The sequence below is a fragment of the Empidonax traillii genome, unplaced genomic scaffold, assembly GCF_003031625.1.
Source record: "Empidonax traillii isolate 1590-97213 ecotype Southwest subspecies unplaced genomic scaffold, ASM303162v1 scaffold19:size3308961, whole genome shotgun sequence".
Taxonomy (NCBI): domain Eukaryota; kingdom Metazoa; phylum Chordata; class Aves; order Passeriformes; family Tyrannidae; genus Empidonax; species Empidonax traillii.
In genome coordinates, this window is record NW_020955212.1 from 2,693,860 (window position 1) to 2,720,363 (window position 26,504).

General features: G+C 39.5%; 1 protein-coding gene across 7 annotated transcripts in view; it reads right to left on the bottom strand.

Moving 5' to 3' along the window:
- Positions 1-26,504, bottom strand: part of RBMS3 (RNA binding motif single stranded interacting protein 3) — a 597,177-nt gene that overhangs the window by 146,344 nt on the left and 424,329 nt on the right. For all 7 annotated transcript variants that reach the window (XM_027897820.1, XM_027897776.1, XM_027897804.1 and 4 more), the window contains one exon: positions 6,392-6,549. In XM_027897820.1, coding sequence (XP_027753621.1) covers positions 6,392-6,549 — 158 coding nt within the window. The remainder of the gene's footprint in view (positions 1-6,391; positions 6,550-26,504) is intronic.

Genomic DNA, 26,504 nt, shown 5'->3' on the forward strand with positions numbered 1-26,504 from the left:
AAAAGGAAAAGAAAAGGAAAAGAAAAGGAAAAGAAAAGGAAAAGAAAAGGAAAAGAAAAGGAAAAGAAAAGGAAAAGAAAAGGAAAAGAAAAGAAATTACTAAAGAAAACCCCTAAAGCTTATAAATGTTTATTATACAGATTGATACAGTATCAAGATAAAATCTAATAAAAATGTATATATAAGGAATAACATGATGATTACATAATTATTACCTGAGAAATATTCAGTACTATGTAATTACCAGTCAGTGGAAAAACGTGGGTTTGGTTTACTTTGACTATAGTCACTTTGCTTAATAATAATAATGTAAATGAGAATCAGGACTATATATTTTTATATCCAGAGTAAATATTTAATTGTTACTATTACATTTATGTTATGGTCTACATATGAATATTGTTTTTATGTATAAGGGCAGAAATAATAATCTTGGAGGACAGCATTTCCTTACTATTTAGGCATTTTGCAAAGATGGAAGGTAGGCAGTAGCAGTATTACACCGTCCAAAGAACTGAGGCCATAGTCAGAATACACGCCAGAGAACTCAATTTCTTTAGCATATCAAAAAGATGACTAAAGGGACAGTCTGATAGCAGTGCATAAGTACCTTTGTGGGGAGGATAAACTAGGTAGCAAGTAGTTCTTTAATCTTCCTGAGGAAGTTGTGACAAGAACCAGATAAATTTGAAAGAGGAGTTAGGCAGAAACATTTAACTGCAAGGAAGATGATCCGCTGGCAGACATTAGATAGAAAAGAGGTGGTTCCTTTTTTTTCTGGTTGATGGTTTCAAATCATTTCTGAAAGTCTTATTTTAGTAAACGGCAAGTATTATCTCAATATTAGGTAACTGGGAGTATTTCAACTGTCTGTGAAATAATAGACATCAGGCAAAATGATCTTCAGGTTTCAAATACTCTAAAGCTACAAGGTAGTTTTGATTAGCATGAGGTTTCTTAGCACTTCTTTATGCTCTACTCTTCATCTTTCTATGGAAACATTTCACTTATTTTTTAATTTATTTTGCTCTTTTAATTCCAGGCATTCTAAGACCTTGATACTGTCACAACCCGTGATTTTTCTCCTCCCCTTTAACTGACTTAGGTATTATATCTCCCCAGCTCTTCAGCTGGTAAGAGATTGCATCAATATGTTTTTACTTTTTGGTTTGAATCTATCTTATGCTGGAAAAAAACTACTCCTTTTGTCACTTACAGCCTAAGAAGAGATTTATTTTGACAAGTTCTCCTCGTTGCTCACAAATTGTATCTTTTCCCAACATGTCTTGCCTGTATATTCTTCACCTCTTTGCCTGAACAACAGAAGCTTGTTTACTGTCTAAGATAAATAAACAAATACAGAAACAACCCTTCTCTGGGGATATGGTCGATTCTATATCTTGCAGAATGACCCAGTATTGCCAAGGTGATCATTTTGAGCTGCCTGAGTACCTCTGCACTACAGTACCAGTACCTACAGTGCTCTCTATAGAGAAATCTCTTTGGCTCAGAAGAAATCTAATAAAACTAAATGACACCTACATTATAGTGAGAAATCCTGAAAGATGCTCCCAGAGTGTTTAAATGCCTCATTACAGACCCCTCCCCAGCTGGTTTACAAAGGGACAGAAGCATCTCCTTGATGTGTACCTTGCTCTGACGTGACAGCTAATTGAGAATCTCTTGACTTTGATTGTTTGTTGGAACAGCATCATAACATTCTTTTATGACAGTTTGTGTTGGACAAATTTTCTCATGTTACTGGGAAAGAATAGTACGAACACAGTCTTTTCCACACAGACCCAGGCTGATTTATGCTACTGTCTTCACAGTCTCAGGTTAAGTATTATACTGGTGCCCGCCAGCAGTGCAATACTTGACTGTCTGACTGTCAGCATTTCCATCATAAATTTCTGTTTTCAGAAGCTTATGACTTCGTTATAAAATGTCGCTTGGGGGAGTGAATCTTGCAAGGTCATTTTAAGTTACAAGATAGCAAACAAAATAAAAAAGTTAGTGGTTTCTAACTCTTTCTTTGCACTTTATCACTTTAAAGGACCTATAAAATGCTTTTTCTGCTGTTCAGCTAACTGTGGCCCATGTATGGTATTAATGCTACTATCTCTATAGGGAGGATACTTAAATAGTACTTGAATGGTATTTTACTGTGGCTTTATAAAAAACAATTTTTATTTAATTGATTCAGTGGTACCAGTTAAGTCCTCCCGCAACGTATATGCCAATGTCTCCCTTCTCTATGTCCCAAGGAGTTCTTCAACTAAACTCAAAGTACCTCAGGCTTCGATTATGCAAATTGCTCAGCCAAATTATTTAATGACTCCTAACTTTCCTTGTTCCACCCTGATGAACTTTCAGAGCTTCATATCCATTTTCATCTTACAGAGTCCCACTAATACTTGTTTAGGGATCCTGACCCACCTGTCCTTCTCTGGAGTTTGCTTCTCCCTGAAAGTGCTGCTTCCTGCCTATCAATTTTCTTAGGGGTGTACAAAGTCTACCAAAATTTGGTCTGGGTTGCAACACCAGAGGAAAGTGAGAGAGTGTCCTCATACAGATCTCCCTAGAACCCTGCAGTGTTGCTCTCCGAGCCTTTTCCAGAGAGGCCTTTTAATGGAATTTTATCATCACAGGCATTGGAGTATTTTACAGATATCACACAAAGTCTTTGGGGAATGTTTGGGATTTCCAGTTCCACCTGAGACATTAAATTATAAAGCAATTTCCTGGGTGAGACATAGGATGTGACAGATCATTCTTCTGACTGACAGTAGGAATGATCCTTATAATGTCTAAGCCTGCACTACCACCCCAGCTGATGGATTTGTTCAAGCTAAATTTATAGCACCTTTTCAACTGCCTTCAATTAAACCCCTGAATAAGGAGGAACAAAGCATTTTCCCTCTTCATGAATGCATCCTTAAACTGCCTGGATGTTCTTCATCCCCTAGTGCTGCTAACACTTCCCTGTCTCCAAAGTAGCATCCTCACCGATCCTCAAAAATCCCCTTCTAAATATTCCACCTTCCATTTAGCAAAACAGCACCACTGCTTTGCCTCCACCATAATTGTGTTATTTCTTTATCTTTTCTCACTTGAACATCTGGAACTCATCCTTTGTGGGCCTGTGGAAAGCCAGGTCTTCTAGTATATACAGTTACCTCTTTATAAGTGGCAACACATCTTCAGGATGAACATAAATATTTCCCTCTATGCTCTCAGTACCTTTCCCTATCCAGTAATTCCAGCCTCCCTCAAAGACCTTCTCACTTTGCTGATGGCCTTTTTATTCATACCATCAACAGCACTATTAATGTTCTGTTTGCAAATTCATATGATATCAGTTTTAATGTTCTATCTTGATGTAAGTCTTCAAATCTAGCTTCAGTGGCTTTTTTCGCTTTGTTTCTTTCATTTGTTTCATTTCGGTTTTGTTTTTCTTTTTTTTTTTGAGAATGAAGGACTATGATTTTTTTTCTAAGCTCTAAAGAATACACTTATATTTCTAAAATGAGAGACCAGATGCTGAAGTTATTAGATGGCTTCCAGCAACAGGCATTTAAGAGAAACACCAACAAATTTAAATGCTGTGATGAAATCTGCGCAAGGCCAACACTGCGTCGTTCCCTCTTTTGACACACAATCTTACGACAGACTGAACTCAAAGCTTCTCATCCACAGTGTCTTCTTTTCCCAATGTCCTGGCATTTCTTCCCCCTCCTACTTTTTATTTCCCTTTCTTCTCTGTGTTTAGTCCCAGCTTCTGTTTGCCACTGTCAACAGAAACACATGCTGCCAAATGACAACCGCAACACGAGCCTCGTGGAATGCCAGCTCCCACAGAGAGCCTGAATCCAGGTAGGGTAGCCTAGAAGCACAAAGCTTGAGCCAGGGGTGCGGCAGAGGCAGGTGTCCAGGGGTTACAGCATTGATACACTTCTAAGAAGCCAGTCAGAGTCTAAAGCTTCCCTTCTCTGGCCCCTTGCTCATAACTCTCCTCCCCAAAATCTCCCCTGGGGTGTACTCAGGCACAGTTGGCTCAGGCCACAGTGAAAGGCTCTGGAAAGTTTTGGGAAAATCTGTTCAGTTGCTTTTGAGGGAGGGAAAAGAGAGGAAATACTTTCACAACTTAACTTTCACTCAGAACTAGTTTTGTATGCACATACTTTAAAGGAGGCTCTTAATGTCGCCAGACATTACTCAGATAATTTTGATCCAAGAACATTTGAAGTTATCCCGGTTATAAATGATTAAGTAGCCACCTGCTGTACTATAAAACTGCTAATAACACCCATTTAGGAGAAAAGTGTGACAATAGCTGCCTACCTTAAGTCTTTACTTCTGATTGCTTTTGAATGAACACACTTATTTTGAGATTGACTATTTCCATAATTGGGCAGACTCAAAAAGTGAATTTTAATCATCATAGCACTTAATAACTTCGAAACATCAAATTTCAAAATTGCTGGATGCTGCAGCATTTTAGCATATGCAAATTTAACTTTTTCACCTGTGCTTCTGTGCCTCAGTAGCATGGCACATTCCACAAGCAGGAAAAGATATACTGTGATAAAAGGCCCCATGTCAGAAGGCACAATAGACAGGATTCCCATATGGATTGCTGATCTGAACTTCTAATATCTTATTTGGACTGTAAATCCAGCTTCCATTCCCTACCTGTACAGCACTGGTACCCACTCAACACGTGCTCACACCATAGGTACACTAGAATGAAACTTTCATGACTACAAGCAAAGGTAAACAAATGAATCTATTTGAATTGACATGCAGAAAAAAGATACCAAATAGCACTTCATTACAAAAAAAAAGTTCAGCTGGTCATGTAATTAAATCTCGTATTGATAATTCTGCAAAGACAAGAGTTAGCATTCAACTATGGTTCCAAATTCCTGGATTAACTCTGGCCTCACTCAAGTCAGTGGGAGGTCTGCTGTATACTTTGATGGAATGAAGGTTTTACCCCACTGTCATTTGCATGGTGAATTACACAACCTTCAAGTCAGATAATTAAAGGGCTCCTGAAATATGTCCCATAACTAAATACATTTTCATAAACTAAGTCAATTTTTAGGAATGCAAGTTTATCCATAAGTTAGACTAATCTTTATTTAGTGAGTTAGAAAAATTTATTGTATTATCTGCAAGAATGCATAAGGAACACTGTATCATCATAAATGTTTTGTCTTTTTCTATTTGAATTCAGACAATATTATCTTAATATTTTTCATGCACGATGATCTTTAACACCAAGGACAAAGGTAATACTACAACATCACTTATCTTGCAAGCTAACTTTTTATCATACTGTACCTCATTTCACTCAGTGGTGCTGTGACACTAACAGAAGTGTCATGATATACCAAGATATGATGTATTTCAGAGAAATTTGCAAGACAAAGAAGTTATTTTGCCTCCTCTACAAAGCATAATGTTATGAATATTCTGTAGAAACAATGATTTGGGGTTTTTTTCCTTTTCTTTTGAAGCAGAAGACTGATTTACAGGAGAATTGGAAATTTCTCTTATTTGCTTTTTCAATACCTTTCTATATATAGCACTCTATTCCTTGGTTTTTAAAAAGAAAACTGTTTGATTTGAGAATGTTTCAAGCTGAAGAGAATCTATGTAAATATTCCCTGAGAGTAAACATGGAAACTTGTCTATCCATACTAACAATGAAGTACATGGTAATAATATGTTGCCTGTTCTGTCTAAAATATCTGACTACTCCGTTAGGGCTTGTTATATGCAAATACTTCTTCTTAAGCTCTTCTCATAGCTGCAGTTCCCTGCAGCTTTCAAGAAAGACACGTTTCTTCAGTTACAGTTCCTACCCTTTGCTCTTCCAACTGCTAAATTTACTTTTTCCTGCTGCAAAATCTTTGCTAAATATTTAAACAGTTTGACAGAACGGTTTGGGTTGGAAGGGACATTAAAGATCATTTAGTCCCTCTGTATTTCTTGTAGGAGCCCTTCAGGTACTGGAAGGTCAAAATAAGTGCACCCCAGGGCCTCCTAAGCTCATTCCTTGGTTTCTTTGCCAGGTGTGTGCTTCTTGCTCTAGGACATTTACTATTATCTCAGCTTGATACTGCATGGATAGCTCAATATTCCTAGCAGGTTTGATTTGCATATATCTACATACAATTAAGTGTTTTCTAAACCAAAGAAATGAACATCCTTCTGCCTTGGTATTCTTCAGCTGGGTGGAAAGAACAGACACATAGTCTGACAAAGGTGCTGCTCTGCATTTTCCACAGCTGTGAGACTTCAGAGCTACAGAAGAGACAGCATTTGTGAAGGACCAAAGCCAAAAAATGTGCATGAATCAAAATAAGAGTAAAGGTTTCACCTGGCAAAGCCGACTCCTCTGCTGACTCCATTAGCATCTCTTAATATTCTGGTGGAAATGACATGTCCAAAGGGTTTCAGCATATTCTCCAGTTCCTGCTCATCCATGGAAACGGGTAAATTTGAGATGTATAGATTTGTGGGATCTTGCTCTTGTTGCTATGACAAAATAAGAGAAATATCCTCAGTTAGGCTCAGCACAATAGAATAGCTTATGGCTCATACAACAAGGGCTACTCAAAATAGGACCAAGTCAAGAATTTATAGCTGCATTAGAAGCAAATCTGAGCAATCTGTTCATGATAGCAACATATTTGCCAAATTTCTTCAAACTCTCATGCATGTGCTTAATTCTGTGTCTGATTGCTCGTATTGAACTCAGTGACACTACTCATTTATAGAAAATTACTCTCATGCACAAGTGTTCTTGGATTTGTGTCCTAATTTAGCAAAGAGATGGTGAAGAAAACGTGATTTCCACAAATGTGCTCACTGTTAACATAAATAAAGAACGAAAATTCAACACGTTTTAAGCAGATGTTCTCTCCAGCCTGCAGAGTTCCCATTCAACCCGTTCATCATGAACAAGGTTGGCTGAAAACACAGAATGTTTTTCGTAGTACCTTTTCCCTTTTTTTCTCCATAAAAAATATCTTCCTTCATAACAATCAACAAGCCCTAACTGGGCAGAGGGTAGGAAGGGGAGTTCTGCAGCTCAGCCTGAGGTCCTAATATGTCACACATTTTTTCTCAGACTGAACTAAAATATCTTATAAGACAAAGCCTGTTGTATCAGTAATTAAGAAAACAAAATTGAAAGCAGCTTTCTATTTCAGATTCTTAGACTAAACTTTCCATTTTGTCAACCATTTCAACTCCTATTCTTGCTTGCTGAACTACTGCAAAGACACACTAAAGAGGCATAGATGCCATACATAAAATAAGTGTACTGAAGCAATAAATAAAACCCTTGGCTACGGACAACCAGGTCTTGTTTGCATTAAATCAATTTAGTTAAGCCCTTGCAAGTTTTCATGGCTCTGTCCATTTTCATTGAGACAAGCCCAACACAATATCTGATCACCTGACTGGGATCAGGCGTGACTACATAATTTCAGCTAATGTTTAATAACCAAAAATATAACATACAATCTTGACAACACCTTACCTGAGAAAGTTCTCTGAAACAGGTTTTTGATTCTTTTTATTACACATTTGAATGGGTAGAATTAATTTGTACATGTTCAACACTGAATTGACAACAGTATTACTTCTTTTTGTTATGAGTTGTCTTAAAATCAGATTACTACTCTTGCAGCAGCACCGCAACCTTGCACTGTTATGAAATTACACACAGTCCTGCAGCCATCTGCCCTGTTTTAACTAAACTAGTTTCAAATTATACTCTATTAAAATCATTGAGGATGTGCCTTGTCAAACAAAATCACTCGTGTTTCTAGAAGATGTATAAAGACAGGACAGAACCAAGATGTTTGCTCCACCACTGCCTTGTACATTCAAGGCCTCAAAAATGGAAGGAGAAATTGTTTCAAGCTGTGATTCACACACCCCATCTTTGCAGGAACAAGAACGACTAAGCCAACTTTAATATAGCTAAATACCAGAACCAGAAGCGAAAGCAAGATTTTAACTTCTCTTACCTCAGGTTCAGGGGAAATATTAGCCTTTGTGGATGAGACAAAAAACTGAAAATGGATAGCCCAAAAAGGTCCAAAATCAGAAGATTTGTAATACTGTTTTACTGCTTCATTTGGATTCTGACCTAAGAGCTGTGAACTTCTTTCTCCTTTCCCCCTTCCACCCCCCTCGGAATTTTCCCCTTTTCTGTTTGCAAACTGTTTTAAGTTTTCTTGCTTCACTCACGCCTCATCTCCAAAGCTTGCCTTTGGACATAGTGCTTAATGTCCACTGCATTCTACTTTGCATCTCCAGACTCACTACCCCACAAAACAGCACATTACCATGCACATTGAATTCTCCACTATTTTACAAAAACAAATCAATAAAAGAAAAAAGTAGGCATGTTTTCAAGCTGCTGTCCATAAAAATTATTACCACTTCTTATAGTAAGGGGCAGAGGAGAGGAACACCACACACAGGAACAGTGAACTCACTGCAAATTGAACTGAAGTTACAAACCTCAAATCTAGAAGAACATTATTACCCTTTCCAGTGATCTTTCCCTGCAAATCAATTTATATTTCTACAGATCCAAAAGCTATCTCCTCTCCCATACCAAAAGATGTTGGTGAGGGTTCAGAACTGATGAAGTATCAACAACGTGAAGAAAACCATACAAACAGTCCTGGAGGGAACACAGGCAAGGAAAGAAAGGAATATGAGCTTCAGATCACAGGTTCAGCTTTGGGAAAAGTAAGCAAACAAAAACCCAACACATTTTCTTTCTCCTTTCCCCCTTCCACCCCCCTCGGAATTTTTCCCTTTTCTGTTTGCAAACTGTTTTAAGTTTTCTTGCTTCACTCATGCCTCATCTCCAAAGCCACAGAAAAAAATAAAAGATGTAGGAGTTAGGAAGCATCTTCATTGTTAGTAAGTACTTTGAAGGTGTGAGCATTAGAGGTAGGTAAAGCAGAGGCATTCTAGAAGCAAATCGAAGAAGAATAGTTTACAATTCCAATAGGCACAGTTCTTCAGACATAATCCCATTGTTATGCAAATCTCTACCCATTGATTGGTTAAGGACTTTGATTATGCCACCAATCAGTGCTCAGGGACTGGCACCCCTTGCTAATATTTAGAAGAAATATGTAGTTGAGATCCCTGTAGCCAAAGGCCAGACTAACATGGAAAAGCTAAGTTATGCATCAGTAACTTCATGACAGCCTCCGCTTTCACTGAAGCAACTCAGTCCTGCAGAATATTAAAATGAGAACTTTTCTTTTGACTACTTAGTTTTCAAGCTGGGACAAACAAGTAAAATAAACAAGAATCATTGCCAATGTGTCTCACTTCTGAACCGGGAACATATAAGCCTTTTAACTGTGCTAGAGATTAAATGTTGTTGTTTTAAATATCTGTGGAAAGGTAGCTGCGCTCTGAGGATGAATGAAAGACTAGCAGGCCATAGTCACTCTCTCACAAGGATTTGCCAAGCCTATCTTTTATCAATGTGATAAATAAAAGCTGCAAGCAGAGAGAGACAGATGAGGCCACTCATGCTACCTCCACAATACAACAGTGTTTTCTAAGAAAGGAAAAGAAATCCACATTATTTTTCCTTACTATACAAATATAACATTTAGAGAAATATCCCTTTCCTTTACAGAGAAATATCACCCCACAAATGCCATATATCAAAAAACAAACTGCAACAAGATGAATTGCCTTCACAGTGATGTAGCCTGGAGCTGAAAAGGCTTTACAGGACCTGTGTGGAACCCAGCTGCTCTGCCCCAGTGCAGCCAGACCCCACCGCCACCTACCCTCACGAGGCCCCATTTCTTGGGCTTGGCCCTCTCCCAGCCTCTAGCACTGAGACACCTCATGATCTTTTTCAGTTGTGCAGAGATCCCCTCTTCGGTTTTAGGTGCTGCCACATGCCTCTCATTTTGCCAAAGCCCTTTCATACCAGGTTCCTCAAAAGTCCTGCATGAGATATTCTCCCCCTCATCCCAGTGCCACTGCTGAGCTTCTCATTGTCAAAGGTAAGTGCCCTGCTGTTCAAAATATGCCTATTTGTTGACAAGATAAGCCTAACCAGAACTGTAAGTCCATGCATCCCATGAACTACCAGCCTTTCATAATCCCAACCTGACAGTGAGGTTTCTGCCTTCAGTGAAGGGTCACCCCCCAAGGTTGTAGGACTGGTGGTGATGGTGGTATCTGGATCCCCACAGTGTGGCTGCTCAGACTCCCTCTGGTTCATTTAATTCTTTCTAAGGCTTTTCACCAAACATTAAAAAATGCTCCTTCCCACGTAGGGATGCTAAAATCCCATTTATTATTGTCTCCAGTCCCGAACTGAACTGACTGACCAGTCACCAGTGAGAGAGCTGAAAATCATTCTTTTCATACTCAAAGTCACTTTAGAACTGTGTTTTCCTCTTATGGTCCCAATAGTTTGGACAGGAACTAAAGGGGTGGCAGAAAGTCATACACAATGGGGTGTATACACAAAGGGGTCATATACAAAGGTGTGGCAGAAAGTCATACATTCACCACAAACAACATCGTGCCTCGGATGCAGCTGGTGACTTAGAGCCACTGCAGTGGGGCCACCAGCCAAGCACAGCCTGTTCTTTTCTGGTCCCAATTTCATAGAATCATAGAATCGTAGAATCACTAAGGTTGGAAAATACCTCCAAGATCACCAAGTCCAACCATTAACCTAACACTGCTGAATCCTCTACTGAACCATGTCTCTAAGCACCACATCTACATGTTTTTTTAACACTTCTAAGGACAGTGATTCTACCACTCCCTGGGTAGCCTGTTCCAATCTTTAACCACCCTTTCAGTGAAGAAATTCACCCCTGCAGACCACACGAGAGACACCATACTGGCCCTGCAGCATGGGGGAATGACACATCTGTTGGCAGAGTCTTCCCAAAGCACAGCAACCTCTTGTGTTTAATCCCCCATGTGTGAGAAGGGCCTTCCCAGGGTGACCAGGGCTAGCCACTGCAGCTGAATGCCATTCTGGAGGCTCACAGGAAGAGGGTGCTTCTGGGAGCAGTGGAGGGCTCGCTGCAGCACAGTTTCTTTGCCTTTGCCAGACCCTGTGTGCCGAACGGGGATAAATAATGGATACAAGACCAGGCCAAGTTGCCGCTTCTCTAAGAGAGTAGTAAGGCAGCTGTGGCTTCTGCTGTGTGAGCCAGCTGCAGATGCATCATGCTCAGGGCATGCAAACTTGCAAGCTCCATCTCAAGTCATAATCAAAAGCCTGCTCCTGGCTGTCCTCACTGAAGTTTGTTTCAGCCCGGATCTCCCATTTGACAGCCCAAGGACAGTCACATTTTCCATGTACAGTTTGCATTTGCGACACGGACCCAAACAAAGAGGGATGAACTCATTCAGTCAGTCCCAACCCTACAAAATCCTGGCAGAGCCTCACACTCTAGGCTCGGCTCATTCTGGGGTCCTGATGTATGCCAGTCTGTGTGGGTACACAGAGTGCCACAGTATGAGCCAACAACAAAAAAAGAAGTGAAATTTAAGCTCCTCTCCAGACAAGTGCATAGCCTCCTTGCTCCCCCTGCAGCCTGTATCAGCATCGGTGTAACCCAAATCCGTCAGCTGCTCTGGCCTGTGGGCTCTAGGGACATAGCTGCACGCATACATTGCAGTTGGGCCATTCTGGCTGGGGATGTATAAGACAGACACTCTCAAAGCAGTCAAAATTGCAGCTAGGAAGGTTTAACATTGTGAATACTGCAAACTAACAGGGGGTCAAACCCAAGTGTTCGATTAGCTCAGACCAACTCCAGCAGCCAGCTGCAGGCGTCCTGCTGCAAGGCTCCAGAGTTCAGCAGTCAGGAGCACTTGTACCGGGGAAACAGCCAGAAATTTGGTCACTGCCTTTTAGCAAGAACTGGGCCAGTCACTCAGCTCCCAAGACCTGTGCCAAGGAGGCAAAATAAGTTTATAAGGCAGAGGATTTGAATTGCACTACACCAACAGCATTTGAAACAGAACAAAAAAAAACCAAACCAAAACAAAACAGTGGAGGTATGCTGCAACTTCAAGTTTGCTGTTTGCTTTGCTGGGCCCTCCCAGATACTTTTGAAAGGACAACGTTCAGATGGGATTTTCCCTCCCATCTTGAGATAATCTTTGGAAGCAATGCATGAAAAGCTGAAAGAACAACTCCTGCTGGTGTGAGCAGAGGCTGAGGCTCTTTACGCAGTACATTTACTAATGCATTCTTTAAAGACACATGTGTAGGGAGGGGTGGGCAGTTTTTGGCTGTGTTATTTTTTCCCAAAAGGAACTCAAACTTCTCATAATCTTTAATCTCAGTAGGGCTGGTAACCAAGTGTGTTTGCTTTATCTGGGAACCTTATGTACCAATTCTTTTTATTCAACCTAATTTATTTCTCATTAGAGCAGCTTGCTCTAGGAAACTATGTACTGATTATGAGTTCAAACAATTAATTCTTCCATCTTCCAAACTTTTTCTAGGAATACAAATTCATATGAGGATAGATATTAGATTCTGAACTCCTTTTTTAAAAATAAAATCAATATTTATATTAGTAGATCATATGCTTTTCTTGTCTTTAATAAATTCAGACTTCATCATATTAACATTGACACAGGTCAATATTACAGCTCACTTTTAGAAGTATCTTTATGAACATTTTAGACCCAAGTCCAAATCACCCTCAATCAGTATTTTCCCTAAACTATTTTCCCCAAAGATGACACAGGTCATCTCTGCCTTGGGGCCACTGCCCAGATCTTTAGCGTACACACATAACTAACTCCTTCTCTCCTTTAAAGATCTGGGTTGAACTTCTATGTCCCCTCAAGAAAAAAACAGTCACACTTTTTACAGAAAAAGTCATTTATATGGAACTGCTTATATGAAACCAGATCATTCGTATGGAAACATTTATGTGCATTTCATAAATCCTCCAGTGGTTGCTCACTGTTTTGAAAACTGTAGTTGTATGGTAGCATCAGTCTCACTTTAAGTTTATTAAATTATTTCTAAACTTGATTCTGTACAAGCCACTGAGCTTAGATGAAACTTAGAGGAAGTATGTAATACTTTCTCTCAGTACATTCACATTCAGTAACTCTTCTTGTTGTTTGATTTTTTAATATTTACTTTTTTTGTACTGCAGATCATGAGAACTTTCCAAGGCATCTGAAACAAGACATTCATTCAAAAGCTGATTGATGTGCATTTGATTTGATTCACACACCAAAAGTCTGAATGTAAAGATTTTTTCCTTTGTTTTCTGTTGTTACTCCATTTATTCCTGCTGCTTTTCCACACTAATGTGGTATATTTTTTCATGTATGTGAAAGATGTCTGGTTTTCAGACAGCATAAGCTCCTGAACTTACAATTCAGGTATTTAACTTCAGTTCTAATACCTAATGTCTTTAAGTAACATTTGGAAAAGTTCTCTCTTCACTGACCTTCACAAGTATAGCAGGATGCTCCTAACTTAGCTACCACTGTTAGATAGGATGAATACGGGTTAGTGGCGTGAAAGTTAAAAGAAAGTCACTCCAAACTCCACCACCTCCTGGTATCAGAGAAGTGATGGCAGGAAATCCTTTTCTTCCTTCTCAGTAGGGGTGGGAGGAAAGAGTACAGTGCAGTATTTAGGGATGAAGATCTTGCCTTTGTATGTTCATGTGGTGCTTTCCAATCAGTGAAGATACACTGATTTGAATTAACTGTAGTAGCCCTGTTTTCAAAGATTTCTTCTAATTACGGTTTGTTTGTTTGCTTTTTATGAAAAGGAACAAACTAATAAATCAACATGAAACACTTGTCATAGCAATGGCCCAGACCATATAGCCTTCCATAACTGTCAATGACATATTTTGAGCCATCATTGCAGTAACACGAGGTGAACAAAATGAATCAAGTGCAGGTGCCAGGGGTTTCTTTGACTTTTTCCTCGCTTATTTGCATTTCTTTGTGGGGGTAGATTTTTAACAGTGTAGACAGCTAAATCAATGTCCAGTTAACTATTGATCCTGGCTAGTTTCACTCTCCTGTTGAGCAGCAAACCAAAAAGCTTACAAGATTGTATAGAAAGCCTAAACTTTACAAGCATTTCTTTAGTCCACTAAGTATTAATAATCCAACAGATACAGTTGAAGAAAACTTGTAAAAGTGATGTTGGACTCCTTGTCAAGAGTCCTTCCAAAGCTCTTTCACAGAATCATAGAATTGTTTAGGTTGAAAAAGACTGACTGAGGGTGCACTCAATCTGCTCATCCAGATCATCGACAAAGACATTAAACATGACTGTCCCCAATACTGAGCTCTGAGACACCACTAGTGACCAGTCACCAGCCGAACATAACTCCATTCACCATCACTCTTCATGGTCAGTCAGTCAATCAGTTTTTATCCAGTGAAAAAACATGCATCCAAAACATAAACCATCAGTTTCTCCCAGAGGATGCTGTGGGAAACAGTGTCAAAGGCTTCACTAAAGTCCAGGTAAACAGCATCCACAGCCTTTCCCTCATCCACTAAGAGGGTCACCTTGTCACAGAAGGAGATCAGGTTAGTCAAACAGGACCTGCCTTTCATAAGCCTGTCCTGACTGGGCCTGATCTCCTGGTTGTCCTGCATGTGCTGTGTGATTGTGCTCAAGGTGATCTGCTTCATAACTTTCCCTGTCACCGAGATCAGGCTCACAGGCCTGTAGTTCCCCAGATTCTCCTTCTGTCCCTTGTAGATGGGTGTCACATTTGCTAACTTCCAGTCAACTGGGATCTCCCCAGTTTACCAGGACTGCCGGGTAATAATACAAAGTGGCTTGATGAGCACTTCATCAGCTCCCTCAGTATCCTTGGGTTGCCCCATGGTCAGCAGGTCACTAACCATTTCCCCTTCAATTATAAGGGCTTCATTCTAATCCCATTCCCATCTTCCAGTTCACACAAACAACTGCTGGTCTTACTATTAAAGACTGAGGCAGAGAGCATTAAGTACAACAATCTTTTCCTCATCCTTTGTCACTGTTCCCCTCCACAAATTCTCCTTAGTCCTCCTTTTGTTGCTGATGTATTTATAGAAGCACTTTTTGTTGTCTTTTATGGCAGTAGCCAGATTAAGTTCTAGTTGGTTATTGATCCTGACTTTTTTTGGGGGGGAGAAGCCCTAATTATTATGTGGCAATTCTCAGGTGCTTCCGTGGTTTCTAACAAATCAATAACCTTTGCCTTCTTTCTACTGCATGGATCTCCTACCTCCATCCCCTACCTCCACTGAGACGGTAGATCTCACTAGCACACTGTCCTCAAACCTTGGCATGATGCCCCCAGGCTTATCTCCAGTGAGCCTGGTTTTATCCCTTTTCCACTTTAAATTTTTTTGGAAGCATGAGCTATCTCCTCTACCAACACTGTCTAAACACTGAAGATTTCACAGGGAAAATACTGAAGAACAGAGGACATTCAGGAAAGCTTATTTTCTCTTAGGTACCTTCAAAAGAATCTGTGTGTTGTTTGATGGCCTTCCAAAGGCTCCAATATGTAAAGATTTAACATCTTAAGATGTTAAATCTCTCTTTCACCCTGACAGATCGACTTCACAGTAGTCACTGTGCCTTCTTAGACTGTGCTGACTACATGTTTCACACATTATCTTTCTTCTGTAGGCAACCCTTCCTGACTTTAACTCTACAGTGGTTCGAACTTTTATTAGCAATGTGGTGTTTCAAAAGAGCCGCAGGAGATTTGGCCTTAGAATAATTATGCAACCACTATGTAGCAATAATTAAGCCAAACCCATCAAACATTATAAATGTAGCTAAAACTAAACCTGCAATATCCATTTTCTGCATAAGCTTGATTGTCACCAAGTCATGTAAAAAGCCTGTGAACAAGCACACTTTCTGAAAAGACACAGTGGTTCTGCACACGAACACAGAAAACATTCATAAGTGCTATTCTGAAGAAAAGTATTTTCCCAATGATTTTCAAAAGTATTTTATTGTTATTGGCATAAGTAAATTTAAGCACTTCAGAGCTTTATAATGACCCAAGAAAAGAACTCCTGCTATAAGAAATCCTTCGCCTGGGATCATCTAATCAGAAAAGAGAAATGTAACTTGGGCATCCAGCGTTATTGTGCCATCACTGAAACACTCTTTACAGTTACTTCTCAAACAAGCCATAGGTTAAAATTTGTTCTACCAAATTTTGTCCAAAAACTGCAAACAAGCAAATTCTTAAAACCCCTGACCTATGAAGAGAAAAAGAACAAAGTATTGTAGGAAATTATTTGTCACAAAGATCTGTATCAGCTCCACAGTGGAGTATTACTTATAAGTACTGTTTTAATTAAAACCATGAACTTTAAAAGAGTTCAGAGTTTATATATACTCAGGATTTCTTCTCACTGTGCAAACTATCAGAATGCTGTGCCTGCTGTGTAAGCTGGACTCAGCTTTCTTTTAATTAAGTTTGTTCATAGACAGCACAGCATTTGCTAAAGCTAAATACTGCTGGAACCGCATTGTTATTGGTCTGTCCAGTGCAGAGCTGCTGCAGAACCTTCCATCATGCATTTCACCTGCCAGTGGTGATTTGATTTGCCCTTTGTCTTGTGTGGGAAATATGGTCTTGAGTCACTATGGTTGCTGCCTTCAGAACATTCTGTAAGATACACAGTTCCTCCTTTCATTTCCACAAAATACAATCATAACTGGAACTATCACAGGCTGATATAAGAACCTATTTTGCATACTTCTGATATTGCAAGGTAAGATTTTTAAAACTCCTTACTTCTTAATTTTTCCTAGAAACAAAATTCCACAGTTTCCAACTTGCACGGTGCAGTGCAGCCAAAAAAGCAGATCGACCTCTGCAAAAATCATTGTGTCACTCTAGTTTTGATTATGTTTAGTTGTCTCCACATACTGTTTCACACTGTTTTAATGACTGCTTTGCTATTTTTATTGTTGATAAGTAAGAATCAATTAATTACCTCAGATGACCTGATGGCTGTTTATAACAATTTCTGAAAATGCTACACAATCCCCTAGCCATGAACCCAAGATCAGAACCTCACTGATGACCTCTGGAAGCAAAAGGCTAATTTGCCACATAAGCTGCAATCTAAGTTGAACACCTTACCTATTTATTTCTATTTGTTGATCAGTTGGTGCCCCGGTGAACTTAAGACACAGTGTCCTATTGCTCATTAGACAATATTGCCCCAAGTATGTTTGTTTGCTTTATGTTATACTGGGCTAATGACATGCTAATTGATGTATATTTTGCAGGATTCTCTTACCCATATTTAGCCAGGAGTCCTTTTTCCCTACAGAAAGTCTATGAATCTTAAGATCTAACTCCTACTATTCACAATCTCACAGACTTGTATTTTACATGATACTGTCCCACAGAAAGGGTGCATTTGTGCATGTGTAACAGAGAACAAACAGGTCACAAAAGAGATTATGTGCTTTATAGAGGACATAGCATGAAATCAGGCCATAGTATAAACTTTCCATTATCAATAATAGAGGAAAGAAAACTAATTCAATCTAAATTGCCATACGCACTACATCAATAACACTAAATTAACAGCCTAACTTAAAGCGCTCTTAAAAGAAAGAACCTAGAAATATGCACCAAAACATCCCATTTTCATGTATTTCATGTTTCAGTAGTAAGTATCACTGCTTACTTCAGTTCTTTAAAAAATACATGCAGTGCCATCTACACTAATTAGTTTAAACAAATTTTTTTAACATATGTAAAATTTTTATAGCACAAATTTCCGATTGTAATAATATTGAAAATAGAGGATTATAATTATTTCTGCTCATCTTAAAATCATAATACTCCCAAACCCCCTGACATAAATACCAAGCAATTCAAGAGGGCAGAGGTTGCATGCTCCTCCTCAAGCTCAGCAAAGGAAGCAATGGAACTTTCTAAATAACAGGAGCATGGCAAAGGTGAGGGCCTTGCAGTCTGATCCCCCAGTGGCCATAGGATACCATAATGAAGCAGCAGAGGCACACGTTACGGATGTTTTCATGCACACATAACCTGTACTTGGCCAGGGTGGCTTTAGGACTTTCTGTCCACTATTTCAAACAGCTGTTCTCCTTAAGGACAGAGTATTTGCTCTGTCATGGACTGATCCTACTCTAACTGAATTCTACAGTAAAATTATCTTTGTTTTTACTTGGTAGTATCAGGATCTGTGCTTGGAAAATATTTTCAGAACTACATTCAGATTAATAAAGATGTAAATAACCCAATAGATGCATTTCTTCTGATGACAATCATGCATTTATTGTTTGCCTTTAATATTTCATTTCAAAGCTGCCAGTAAAATAAAGCCATTTGCACACAGGGTTAATTATTATCAATATTGTATCAATCCATAGATCAATAGGAACTGATGTGTTTCTCTTCAGAAGCTTCTCTAGACTGAGGCTAAGTCAGGAAGCTCAGATTTCTTCATGTAAAATTCAAAGCATTAGCATTTCATTGTCTACACTTGGACTAAAAAGAGACCATAGCTATTAACAGTAGTAAATTATCAGCACTGGGAAAGCATTAGAAGCTTTAAGAGGACTTTTTGGGACAGTGTAATGCTTTTTAATATTTGACCTACTGACCCAAAAGCGAATTCAAGCAGCACACAGCTCCCATGTGATTGCTTGAGAAGAAAATGGAAGGTTCTCTTTTGTCATGTTTTGTGTTACTTCCTATAAACCATAAATGAAGTCAGAATTTTCTTGTCTGGGAATACCTGTCAGGATAAAGGTTGAGGCCTACTTAGCCTGAGTCCATACAAACTGCTAGAGAACAGTTATTCATCTTGATGCACATGCCAGAAATAGAAACCTACTAGTCCTTGAGGATGCATCAATTTTCGGGGAGCCTGGTTTCTTTTAACTACTACAGAATCCTAAGGAAAAAATCTACATAGACACTGCTTAAGGAAACCAATATTCACCATAAAACACAGACTTGACAGTTTTATTTTGAGAAATCTGTATTTAGCACAGATAAAAATACCATTTCCATTTAAGATCAGGCTCAACTCACAAAATACACACTACAGAAATACTTATACTATATCTAAATGCATCAGATATAAAAAGGTAATCAAGTCATGTTCCAAATGTGACAAGGGATGGTTATCACTCAGAAGCACAACAGACGCAACATTCCCACATTTTCCTTGTGTGTAAGATTTTCAATGGCGAGTCAGCAACTCCTAGCAGAGGGTTAGCAAAAGGCCTTGAAATACTCAATTTTCATCCTCACAGATGAAAATGAGGAGATACTATGAGTAAGGGAAGAAAATAAAACTTTGATTTATTTAAAACATAAGATACTAAAATAGAACAAAAAGGCAGGATTGAATTGCTGTGATTAACACTGCTGAATCCCACTGCATAGAAGCAGCTGAGCGGCCTGTGCTCTCCTTAGCACCCATCAGAGCAAGTTTTGCTCAGTATGATGAGATCGTTCTGGTAAATGAAGTTGAGATCAGGGGCCAACATCAGGAAAGCAACATGAAAGGGTTAATGGTGGGGCTAAATTCCTGCCAAATCAAGCCGGCATGGTCCCATGCTGTCCAGGCTATACTCTTAGCAGTGCTGGCACTGTCCCACTAGGTTTTTTTCTGTCAGAGAAGTCCACTGCTCCACAGCTGCAGTCAATGTCAAAAAGTCGAGCCTAGGCAGCACGTAGCCTGAAGCAGGGACTGGGATGTGTGGGGCCACTTCCCTCCCTGCTCTCGCCTCAGGTAACCTGGGGCGGTGACCAGCTCCAGGGGAGCTGCAGAGGTTACAATTAACGAACAAGAAAAGCACAGCAATGACATTAAACAAATCAGTAACCCAAGAGGGCCACTGGACAAGCAGCAGAAGTCTCCAGATGGGCAATACAGGAAAGAGGGGCCAAGTGTCAGTCATTCCTCATGGCTTACTTGGGAGAAGATGAGCTAAGTGTCAAAGCCTCCCTTCCCTCACAAAAAAACAGCTCCACTGGGGAACAAAACAATATTTAAGGGTATAATATGCTTTGTGTAGTCAGAAAATAGGGATCCAAGTGGAGGTTGGTGAAAGTCAGAAGAGGGTAGTAGACACAACTACACCTCTAAAATCTCGGGGGGTAAACAAAGGTTAGAGAGAGCAGTACAAGAAACATGATGCTTCTCTTGCCAGTTCATGAAAGCAGAGAGGGAAGGGGATTTCATTATGCTTTTCCATCTACAAAGAACACAGTGCAAGATGGGGGGGAGGAGGGGCAGTGAACCAAAGAGCAGTCTATGAACTCTCTTACTTCCCACAACCAAGGAAAGCACAAGTTCCTAATGAGTTTTCCTACAAACCTTTCATTAGTTGCTTTCTCCTTTCATATCAGCTAGAAGAATGCAGTTTTCTGAGCAATGAATGCTAACTCAAGTTTTCCAAGCCAATGAATGTTTCCAGTTGCATATTCACAGAAAAAAAAAGAAAAAAAAAAGCAAAGTCAGCAATAATCTGCAGAAGGAAGCAGAAAACCGCTCTAAAATTAGAACAGGTATAGCAAGGCGAACAACATGGCCAGTTCTATCTATCTATGAAGGGCCAAGACAGAGTTATAAAGCAAATTTTGTTTTAGCCACCTGGTCCTACTGTGGAGAGAAAAAAGAATTTCCCTCCACTCAAAAAACTGATGTGAAAGGGCACATAGGCTATTCTTGTGGCAGAAGGCCATTAAGCAAAGATATCTGGCATTCGTAATGAAGAAACAGACACAGTTGTCTGCACTCAGCTGGTGAGGTGCAGCAGGGCTGGGGTGGCTGGACAGGGGCTGTGCAGCACAGGGCTGTTCACAGAGTGGCAAGGACAAGCTCAGAGGTGTTTCTGTGTGAAGCTCGTGCAATTCATTGCCTTTGTAACCAAGAGACCAGGAGGCAAACTGTACATGGATGGCACAAGCTGATACAAGAGAACAGTATAGCAGAGATTGAAAGATAGCACAAGTTGAAATCAAGACAGAGCACAATACTTGAGCCTGAGTACACATGACCAGTCCCTGTGAGGCAGAGAAAAGGAATAAGGAAATGGTCCAAGCCCTTTAACTCTGTCTTTCCTTCTGTTTCCAGAAGTCTGGACTTGGCTGGCTGTGACTGGTCACATGTCAACGATGTTGTACTAAACTAGCCTTTGAAAAAATACACTAGCTTTCCAATATTAAGATATCTGAGGCTCATGCTTATCTGTTCTTATGTCTATACAGTGTTTCAGCTGTAGCTAATGTGTAATAATATTAATGTGTTAATATACGTATATGTATGAGACTGCGTGTGTGTACATGGATGGGAATCATAGAATGGCCTGGATTGGAAGAACCTGAAAGACCATCTAGTTCCAACCCCCACCATGGGGCACGGACACCTTTCACTAGATCAGGTTGTTCAGGTTGTCCAGTCTGGCCTTGAATATTTACAGGTAAGGGGCATCCACAAATTCCCTGGGCAACCTGTTCCAGTGCCTCACCACCCTTACAGTAAGGAATTTCTTCCTAATATCTAATGTAAAGAATTACAAAAAGAATATATCTAAATAATTTTTTCCTAATATCTAATCTAAATCTACTCTCAGTTTGAAACCACTCCTCCTTTGCCTGTCACTATGTGCTCTTGTAAATAGACCTTCTCCCAGTCTCTGTCTCATCAAGGGTGGAATGATGTGTTTAAGTACAGAAGCACAGTGCTATATTACATATGTAATGACAAAAAATACACATAAAAGTGCATTCCAGCTTAAGTATGCTTTCAGTTTTGAAGATCTGGCTAAACAGATGCCTATGTGTAAAAACATAGAAGACTACATCCAGACTTCCAAAAAATGAGGCACATTTGCAATCATGCATCATATGTGTGAGTGACTGCATATCCAAAGTAGGTATTCCCATCACTTAATATGCTCAGCTAGTGGTATGCTTGTGTGTGATTAAATATATCTGCATGTAATCATATTTTACATTAACTTCTATATGTGTGTGTATAAACTGTCCATATAAAAAGTGATGGCTGCATCAATCCAACAAATGAATGATGTTATTATTCTCTTTCTCACTTATAAATCATAAACAACTCTAAGAACTTTCTGCAGTAATAAAACTGTAAGAGAAGATACAGAGGTTTGAGTCTCAGGCTGGAGAGGAATTACAATTAGGCATTTTGTATGTAGTGGATGGCTGGGAATTAAAGGTAAAGGGGAATCTACAGCAGGGTATAGAGGGAGTGGTGTGTGCCTCCCCCTAGGATGCTGAAAGCTTAACCTGGCTCTTGTGTTGGTTCTTAAATGATCTCAGTCAGCAGGACAAGAGGGAATGGCTTCAAACTTAGAGTAGGGTTAGGTTAGGTATCAGGAAGAAATTCTTTACTGTGAGAGTGGTGAGGCACTGGAACAGGTTGCCCAGAGAAGCTGTGGATATTCCATCTGTGGCAATGTTTGGGACCACATTGGCTGGGGCCCTGAGCAACCTGGTCTAGTGAAAAGTGCTCCTGTCCACAGACAGAGAGCTTGGAACTTCATGATCTTTAAGGTCCCCTCCAACCCAAGCCATTCAATGATCCTATGACTTTGCTCCATCTTTAGGATCTTTTTTATAACGAGAAAGACAATGTTAAAGAAAGGAACTCAAGCTACTGAACACTTAAGGCTTCTGGATTACCTCTCCCAGGTGCTGTATTCATAACTTGTTTTCAGAGTGGGTTTAGTGAAAAGAAAAGCTGAAGGCTTACAAACCCAACATTTTGAACTCTCAGCTCTCTAATATTCCACGACTAGTGCAAAGAAATAGAATGAAAGAAAGCTGTTTTATTGTGTAAATTAGAAATGTTTAATCACTTCTTATGCCAGTGCTTATCCTTGCTGATATTGACATCAGGAGTTCATGACACAAGCAACAACAACCCAACTTCAACCATTTTTTGAGGAGGTAAAATGCAGTTGTTTCTAAAGGAGGTAGGACTGAAAGGTACCATGCCTTGAAGTGGATGCCTATGAAATTCCAGAGTTTGACTGCAAAGTTCCCATCATGACTGTAGCAATTCCTGGTGGCACATGGTAAAACATACAGCTGTGGATGTGTGAGCTTTCTTTACTAGTCATGTAAACACTTTAAACCTAAGGGATCAAACCTGATATTATGCAGCCCTGAGAAATCTATGCTCTGCTCAACTTTGTCAACAGATCAAGCTAATGTTGCATGTATTTGTGGATCACTTGCAAAGAAAAAAAACCCCAAATCCCCAAAAAACACGTCTATTTTCTAAATATGGAGTTGGTCACATCTACACAACCCGCCCTAAAAACTCTTAGGTTCTCTGAGAGAAAAATAAATATCCACTGGATCCCACTGAGTAATGTCTCAGTCTGATGTTGATTCAGTTGTGGACCTGCAGATCAGTGACTGTCACAGATGGACAGCCCATCCAGCAGGCTCAGAATGGGATCTAACACTCAGAGGTTTCCCAGCCTTACCATGCCAGGGAGCAGATGAGGCTGGCTCTGCTGAGAAAAGCATGAACAACCTCTGCAGCTTGTTTGTTTTTTAAGGGAAATAGTTTCAAGTTACATGACCCTATTTTTATAGATCAATCAACTTAACCTGCTAGGCTGCCTTTCACAGGTTCTTGAGATATTACACTGTTTCAAAAGATCAAGCAATTCCCAGAGAAAGTGAGTAATTAGAGAGTAAAGCTATTTGCATTTATGCTACTATTAATTTTAAGACCTGAAATGATAATATTTAAAGAGTTCAAAATAGTCAAGTGTGGGAAAAACATTTTGAGGGAGTCAACCAAATCAAAGGTCATGCAGCGAAATAAGAAGAAAAAACAAAATACACAACCAGCTTCTGTCACTTGAGATACACCTAGAAAACTGTGTTGCACTGTCTCAGTGTTGCTGATCCCCATGTAAGTAACAAATTTCCCCACTTTTCAATTCTGCTAAACCTTCTATCTATTCTAAAAAGCTCCAAAATTAACATGAAGAAAAAGAAATACTACTGAGAGACAAAGCCCACTTGAAACCAAGATTCTGACCACTGTGGGACAATTAAAGTGCAGCTTGGGTATATTAATCAGAGCCTTCCAGCCCAGTTCCGAAGTGGTCAATTACAATCTGCCTGACTCAAATTCTCCCCAGTTTCAAATGCAAGAGTTATTTGTGATTTCCTTCCTATAAAAAGTGTTGGTTAGCACAGCCAATAAAGACTGGTTTCATTCAAGTGATGGGTGAATGACCCACACTGACTATAGAAAATGTGTAAAAGCACTTTCAGATCCTTCAGGAAGAAGGACGCTTACTACATGGTCATTTTACAGTGCTTTTATTTTTTGAAGAGGAATTACTCCTATCTTGATGTTTCTTCAAACGCCTATTGGTAACCAAGTAGTTCAGAGTTTGGACTTGTTTTTCTAAAACTAAATTATCTTAGGTTATTTTTTTCTGTAAATTTAAGATGATAGATTTGAAATGCAAGCACTGTATCACAAAGACAGTTTAGGAAAACATACACAACTTCTTCTACTTTGAAAACTATTCAGACAATTTTTGAGTCAAAAAAGATTAATGATTTATTATGGGGCTCATTAATCAAAAATTGTGTGTGCATGTTTTTTAAAGGACGAATTCCACTGTTCAAGTCAATTAGGTCCTTTAAAGCTATTACATTGGGAAGGAGCCATAATATTACCAAGACTTCCTGCAATATTGTTGAGACTTTCCCGAGTGTATTTAGAGTATAAAATAAATGCTATTATTCACGAGATACTGAATTGCTAAGCTTCTTAAATTTGTACAATTGGGAACTTGAAGTACATTAAAATGCTGAAACTCATTAAGAGCCCTTTTCACAGCTGCAAAATCGTTGGCATTCACAGCACCGTGCAGAACAATAAAACACTCCCCACACCTTTGAACAGGGTGACTTCCGTTCCTCCAGCTCTGCTTTAATGAATCACTGAGGCAGAACTGGTATCTAACCTCTCCGTCAACCTCCTTCATTGAAAGGAGGAAACAAAAAGCCACAATAACACTAATATTCTGAACAGAAAAGCAAAATGTAAAAGCATACTGTACTAACCCTCCCCCAACACAAAAAGCTCAGCTATCGCTGCAACTTTGTTAGAATATAATTCAATTTTCTCCATCAACACAAAACAAACCATCTTCAGAAGCAGAAAACAATCCGTGTTTTTCTCCCAAGCCACTCACCAAACTATGCCAAGTAGACTTTGTTTCCCTGGGTGTCATTTTTCTGCACCCAAAACACACAACTCAGCATTTTGGTGGGTGTTAGCTGAATAGCATCACTCTGCATGCCAAAATGTCCTCCTGTCCTAATCACTGAGGGTCTGAATTTTGTGTCTCCAAAGTGGTACCAGAACAAACATCCTGAGTCCTCAGTAAACTTGTGGGTGCCCCATATATGTTTCCTACACATTCTCCAGCAGATGCACAGTGCTGGTCGTAATGATCAGAGATAGCAACTTTCTAAGATTCAGCAAAATTACATCTGTTCCAACTGCATCAGGGTAACCAGTGCTCAACCCTTCTCAGCCAGCAGCCAGCCACTCTGCATATCGAGTGATTGAAAATGGAACTTAAAAAAATACAATGTTTCTCTTTGATCTGGTAATGGAATGTTCTGCCTCCTCCTCACTCAAGAGGGTCACAGCCACGTCTCTAATATCTACAGGTCTCCACAACCCCAGGGCAAAGAAACCCAAGTCTTATCAACACCAGTGTGCATCAGTTTGATTTTTTTCAGCTGAAGGATTCGTTTGTAAGTAAGTTTCCACTGGGCCACCTACTGCGCTTCCTTCTGGTATTTGAAAAACAGAAGAAAAAAAAAGTCATGAACTGACCAAAAATTAAGTGTGAGTAAGAACTATGGGAATAGTGACTACTCCAGAGATTTCACAAGATTCATCATAAGCTTGGTGCTGGACAAAACTGAAAGAAATAGTTTTGGGGACTATTATTTAGCTTCTCTGTGCAAACTCTATCTGTTTACTCCAAACTATTCCCCAAAGCAATGAATGGATTGTCTCCCTGAGAGGGGGAAATTGTTCCCTTTTCTCCTCAAGACATTTTTGAAAGGAACGGAGGAAAGTACAATGCCAAACTGGGGAAGAAGATTATGCATTTCAGAAGTGGGCTTGAAAGATTCAACAACAGATATTCACATTAAAGATCACAGAATTAATTACAGGAAAAAAGGGGGTGGGGTTCTGTGTGGGTGTTCCTGACTACATCAAACAAACTCAAAGAAAGCAACATTATGAGGGAAGATTACAGAATGACAAAAACAAGGCATGTGGTTAAAGCAAAAGATGCCTTGACAGTGTACAAGCTGAGGTGGTTTTGTTACCAGCAACAAAAAATGTAG